The sequence below is a fragment of the Mastomys coucha genome, unplaced genomic scaffold, assembly GCF_008632895.1.
Source record: "Mastomys coucha isolate ucsf_1 unplaced genomic scaffold, UCSF_Mcou_1 pScaffold15, whole genome shotgun sequence".
In the NCBI taxonomy this organism is placed as follows: domain Eukaryota; kingdom Metazoa; phylum Chordata; class Mammalia; order Rodentia; family Muridae; genus Mastomys; species Mastomys coucha.
In genome coordinates this window covers 73,464,659-73,471,423 of record NW_022196897.1, presented here as the reverse complement: position 1 = coordinate 73,471,423, position 6,765 = coordinate 73,464,659, and the positions used below count along the sequence as shown (strand labels likewise).

General features: G+C 35.0%; 1 protein-coding gene across 1 annotated transcript; it reads right to left on the bottom strand.

The window, feature by feature from the left end:
* Nucleotides 1-4,320: 4,320 nt before the first annotated feature.
* Nucleotides 4,321-5,274, bottom strand: LOC116092125 (olfactory receptor 10AG1-like). The gene has a single exon (XM_031373480.1). It carries the CDS (start codon nucleotides 5,263-5,265, stop codon nucleotides 4,321-4,323), a length of 945 nt encoding a protein of 314 aa, XP_031229340.1. The 5' UTR covers nucleotides 5,266-5,274.
* Between the last annotated feature and the right edge of the window lie 1,491 nt (nucleotides 5,275-6,765).

Below are 6,765 nucleotides of genomic sequence, written 5' to 3'. Positions count from 1 at the left end.
TATTTTACCTATTGAGTCAACCTAATTCTGTGGCTTGAACACAGCCACTGAGGTTTGGTTAACCTGCCAGTGAACATGTCCCCAAAGAAAAATGATTATCTCTGCTGCGGTGGTCATAGACTACTAATATATATTTACCTGAAGAGAGCCCTTATGATCCTTCCCCAAATACTAGAAATGTCCAATCTTGAGCTAGTGCATACAGCATAGCTGGTATGAATTGCTGTATGTGACAGTCATGTATGTCCATAAAATTGCATTTCACTACCCCTCTTGCCCATTGTCTGGCTTTTAGATTTTTGTTTTTTTTTGTTTGTTTGTTTTGTTTTGTTTTGTTTTGTTTTTGCTTTGTTTTTTTTTTTTTTACATTTTTATGCACAGTATTTCAAGATGTTCTTTGAAGGTTGTGATAAAGGAGATTGATATAGATGACTCATCTGCAATTGAGCATTTAGTCACTGGCTCTTTGAACTTTAACCAAAAAATATCTGCATTAATCATTACAAACTATAAAAGATGTTTTGCTCTAAGCAAGTTTGGGAACAGCAAAGTCATAACATTTAAAAAGCAGTTAAAGTACCTGACCACTGAAAACATCAACATCAAGATGATCCATATCCTGTGACTATGACTTCTCTAGCCATGGGGGTTTGACCAGATTTATAGTAACAGACATCAGTTCCCTCCTCTGGAACAGGCCTGACACCTAATTATCTGTTATTACTCCCTTGGGAGAAATGCTGCTATCATATAGTGGGCATCCCTTACCTGGCATGTTAATACTATACAGCACAAATAGTCCAGTACTAGAGAGATGACATTTTATAGTTTAAGCAAAATTTTAATGTTTGAAAAGCCCTTTAGAAAGACTGATTCTAGAGGCAGGTAGATTTCTGAGTTCTAGGCCAACCTGGTCTACAGAGTGAGTTCCAGGACCGCCAGGGCTACACAGAGAAACCCTGTCTCGAAAAACCAAAAAAAAAAAAAAAAAAAAAAAAAAAAAAGACTGATTCTTTTTTTCTGTAAAGATAAACCTTTAGCTGTGCAATAGTATTACTGCACACAGATGACATTTTCTTTGCTTACTAATCTTTGTAGGTCCCATATGTCTGTGATAAATTCTCTTTGTTTTCCATATTTCAATTCAATTTTTATTAGTAGTATTATTGATATAAATCTGTCCCATAAACTGAATCTATATTGGGTATAGTAGTGTTTTTCCAGAATTTGCTTTGTCCCGAGAGACTAAATTTTAAAAGCAGATATGACTCCACTTATGATCCAGAGTGATTGTGTACCTGGAAATTCATTTAAATATTACCACCTATCTGGAACTACATTCAGCAAAGATTCTTTAGTGACTGGTCCTTGGGCCTAGAAAGTGCACCATTCAATGAATCTATTGGCATGAATTGGGATTATATAGATCCATTGGTGTGTTAAAATTCTATCAGTAAAATAAGATGTAATAATGATATCCACAAATTTATAAGATACTCTAGACCAAGAAAGGGGTATAATTTTTTCATTGGTACCCTCTAAAAATGAGAAGAAAAATGCTTTCATGATATGAAAAACTGTCTCTATAGCACACTATCAACAGAAGAGACATATTACAGAATTTAAGATATCTTTGCTAGCCAAATGTCTAGAATAGGATTAATATATAGAATATATATTCAAACAATTAATGAAAAAGTTATTAATTAAATATTTAAAATTACATGAAATAAAGTTTCAAAAAATAATAAAAGAAATTACAAAAAATGAAATGTCCAGTATTCACAGAGTAATATAATCAATCTCAATTGTGATAAAGAAACATAGATTAAATCATTATCAAAGTTTGTTTGATACAATGTGTCTCTCAGTCAAATAGCCTGTCTTTGTCACAGAGAACAATGTAAGCTGTGGGGGAGTGGTTTGTGACTTCTCTCTGGCAGAGAGAGAGAGAGAGAAAGAGAGACAGAGACAGAGAGAGAGAGAGAGAGAGAGAGAGAGAGAGAGAGAGAGAGAGAGAGGCTGAGAGAGGCTGAGAGACTGCATGCCAGGCAGTCATGGCGGGTCAGAGTCTATGGGCAGATTCCCTGCCTGCTGAGACAAGAAACAAGATGAGGAGTACTTGAGGATCAAGGCTAGGGGCTGAAGACTCTATTGCCCTTCCACAAAGGAACAGGGAACATTTTGTATGAGAACAAATGTCTTTGTATATTTTAGGAAATTGTTTCTGTTACCTTGTGGCTTTGCTTCCCATAGTATTGTAATATAAGATGGCTATAAGAAATACAGTTGCTGCTGACATAGTATAGACCTACAGACCCCCCCAAAACATAGATTAAAAACTACACTGAGATTTTAACTGGCTACAGTGTGAATTCTAGTCATTTAAGAAAATAAGTAACACAGAGTGTTAGCTTAGCAATTAAAAATAAGTTCCAAAAGTTCCAAGAAATGTCCAAAAGTATCTAACAACATTTTTGACTTCCTGTGGCACTTGATCTCATGTGATGCACATAAACTCAAACAAATGCATGCACATAGACATAAAGATAACATAAAAATAAGGGAAGTGCTGCTGAGAGCAAACAGACAGAGACAGAGAGAGTGAGAGAGAGACAGAGTGGGACAGAGAGTCAGAGACAGAGACACACATCCAGAGAACCACTGAATCATTTTGTGGAATGCAAATCAGTCTAGCCTCTGTGTAAGTGAACATTAAACTGTCTCCATATGATATCATATATCATATTGAAAATATATCAAGCATATGATCAAACTGTGCCACTTTAGCATAGTATATAAATGCTCATGTGTCAAAACATCAGAAAAGTACAATCACATCAGCATTCACTGCCTCACTGTTCATAATAGGTAAGTTTGGGAACCTATCACTTGAAAAATATAGCATGTGTACACAATGGATGTGTTTTCAGTGTTTACAAACCTGAAGAAAAATAAATATGTCCTGTGGATAAAAATATATACAACTGAAAATCATAACTTGATTATTGATTTCTCAGAAATATATAACTTAATTTCTGTAATTTATTAAAGATCATTTTTCTTGTTTTCTGTCATTTGTGGATTCTATATTTTATAAGTATTGGTTTAGTGATGTATGTTTCAATTCATATATAGAATTAACATAAATGTGTGTGTGTGAGAGAGAAACAAACAGAAGATGAACAGCACTAGAAGTATATTAAAATATATAAATTAGCATTAAAAATATATGTAAATTAGTACCAAAGACTAGTAATATATGCTGTTTTGTATGTGTAGGATGAGAAAGAAACAATATATTCAAAATGAAGTTGGATATGGCAGTTATTAATAAAATTCTATTATACTATAACAATGTATGGTGTAGATGTAAAATTAATGAATATGTTATATGTATCCTAGAATTTGAAAGTAAGTTCATAGAAGATTATAGAGTTGTGTGAATGCATTAACATAACAGAGACATATGATAGGTTCAATGCTGCTTTCAATTTCATTGTTTATAGTCTCTCAGCTTACCAAAACTCTGTCAGAACACAGAAAGTTTCATTACTTCATCAATTAACTTAATCTGTTTCAAGAAATATTAGATATGTCATTATAATACTTCAGATTTTGTACAAAATAAAATAATAACAGGAAATATCAATATGAAGATGAGGGATATAATTTAAATAATTTAGAGTTATAAATAAATAACATGAAAACAGACTGATTCAGCTTACTTTTTCATGCAGATACATGGCTGCATAAACTATTTGTAATAAGTGAGTATTGATTTCATAACATCTGCTGTTCTTTACTTCACTGGACCTGAATGAAACTTGCCCTGTCAAGAATAAGTTATGAATATGAGGAGGAAATATATTCTGTTGTCAGCAAAACTACCAACTAAAAAATTCAGCTAGAGTAGGAGTCAAATCTTTCAATAGAGGATCCAGAATACATTTAAACTTGTCATGCAGAGGACCTCATTAAAGCTTCATGGGTCTTGAACCAAAACAAAGACCTACATGTAGGGAACAATTTGGATGGAGCAATTGGGTTTTGACAGGAATAGGGAATGTATTACACACATGAAGAAAAAAATGTCAAATAACAAATGGAATCGATGAATATTTCATTAGCATATGATTTCAATAATATATTTATTCAGTGAACATATTTCTAAGCAAAGTGATGTTATACTAGCTTTCAGAAGAACAAAGATAGTTCCTAGCAGTGGGTGCATAGCATCTCTATGTAAAAGAATCTAGGAAAGGTCTCTGAGTGAGACCTGAGTTTGTAATTTTGTCACTTGAGTAGAAAACCATGACACTACGTCCTAAACAAGAATCTTCTCAGAGCTGCAATCACCTCTTTGTTCCTAAGGCTGTATATCATGGGATTGAACATGGGGGTGACAATGGTATAGAAAAGAGAAAGGAATTTGTCACTTACTGCAGAATGAGTTGATTTTGGCATTAAGTAGGTAATAGATGCAGAGGCAAAAAACAAAACCACCACCACTAGGTGGGAAGAACATGTGGAGAAGGCTTTTGCTCGTCCTTCAGCAGTTGGCAGCCTCAGAATGGTGGCAATGATTTTGCTGTAAGATGTTAGTATTAGTATAAAAGGGATTGCAGCAAGCAAGATAGCTACTATATAGACATACATCTCATTAACAGAAGTGTCTCCACAGGCCAGTTTAAGTACAGGGGGTATGTCACAGAAGAAGTGGTCTATTTGGTTAGAGTTACAGAAATGTAGAGAGAATATTTGACAGGTTTGCCCAAGCTGGAATGGCATGCCACCAAGCCAGGACCCTGCTGCCAGCTGCCTGCATTTTCTTGGGTTCATGACCAGAGGATAGTGCAGAGGGTTACAGATGGCTACATAGCGGTCATAGGACATCACAGCCAGCAGGATACTTTCTGTGGCTGCTAGCATTAGGAAGAAGCACATTTGTGTGGCACAGGCCAGAAGAGAAATCTTTCTGTCTTGCGTCCAAATGCTGTACAGAATCCTAGGGAGAATGACTGATACATAACAGATCTCCAGAAAAGAAAAGTTGACCAAAAAGAAATACATGGGCTTCTGTAGCGCAGGATCAAGCCTGGTTATCACAATTATGAAGCTATTTGCAATTAGTATAATCAAGTACATTATGGAGAACACGCCAAACAGAAAGCTCTGGAGGTTGGGAAGATGAGAAAATCCAAGCAGAAGGAACTGTGTCACTGTGGAAGCATTGTCCTCTTCCCTGACGTCTGTGTGTTTCATCTGTAAGGATGATTCAAAGTACACGTCCTTATCCTCGGACTTGATATATCATTCAGAAACTGAAGCAATAATATTTCTTTCTTCATCCTGTTTAAAATTTATACGTGTGTGTGTGTGTATGTGTAACTAATGAACTCAGAACTTGTCATGACATGTATAATTTGTCACTGAATATATCTCTAAAGTAAATGTTTCTGTCTTTTTTCCACCCTCTACCTGATGTAATTTATATTCTTTCTTAATGTCACAATGACACGGGCTACTTTTTCAATGATTATCTCAATATCTAAAGTGAAAAATTCTGAATCAATGTTTCAATTATCAGTTGTGTCTTTAATTTTCTTCCAAAATTGTTTCCTAAGATTATCACAAAACAATTCCTTATGATTAAATATGCTTTATTCATTTAAAAAATTAACTAAAGAAAATATATCCAGCATCTTTTTCTCAGTGTCTTAATTTGATTTCTAACTCCCTTTTATTCTCCTAGTTGTCTTTCTGTGCAATTTTATTAATGATCAACTCAACAACAGATTTTATGAAATGCAATTTTACACTTAAAACTTGGAAGTTCAGTGTAAAATCTACATAATAAAAATTAATATTTTTCATACCTATGGATTTCTTGGTTTAAAAGTCAATATGAACTAACTAGATTGTTCTGGCAGCATGTGTATAGTAGAGGATTGCAAAGTCAATCATCAATGGGAGGAGAGGCCCTTGGCCCTGTGAAGGTTCTGTGCCCCAGTGTAGCGGAATGCCAGGGCCAATAAGTGGGAGAGGGTGGGATGGCAGGCCTGAGGAGGGTAGAGGCAACAGGGGTTTGTTCTTGTTGTTTTTGTTTGTTTGTTTGTATTTTGGAAGTGAAACTGGGAAAGGAGAAATCATATGACATATAAATAAAGAAAATAATAAATAAAAGAAAGTCTATGTAAATAAAAACATATAGTAATTGAAGCTTTTTATAAATAGCACTTACTCTACAGTTTTATTTGCTGTGGCACAACAGTGTAAACTCTGGTTTGATAGTTGCTAGGACAGCACTACTTTACCTCAGTCTCTTTCCTCAGCTCCTGTAGGCATTTTATGTACACATTGCTAAAACAAATCTGACAAATCATCTAAATCAACTAGCGATAACCTCCCTCCCTCCCTCTCTCTCTCCCTCTCTCTTCTATCTCCTGTGTATGTGTGCATATCAGTCATTTGGAAACATTTTGATCCTCAATTTTACACTGAGAAATTAATTCAGTAGAAACTTCAAGTAAATATAGGCATGAGAAATTTCAAATAATTCTGGGCAGTGGTGGTGCACACGTTTAATCTCAGCAGTTGGGAGGCAGAGGCAGGAGGATTTCTGAGTTCAAGGTCAGCCTTGTCTACAGGGTGAGTTCCAGGACAGCCAGGGCTACACAGAGAAACCCTGTCTCACCGCCCCCCAAAATTTCAAATAGCTATAGTCATTTAGTTTTATTAAAATACTTTTATGAGTTTTAGCTG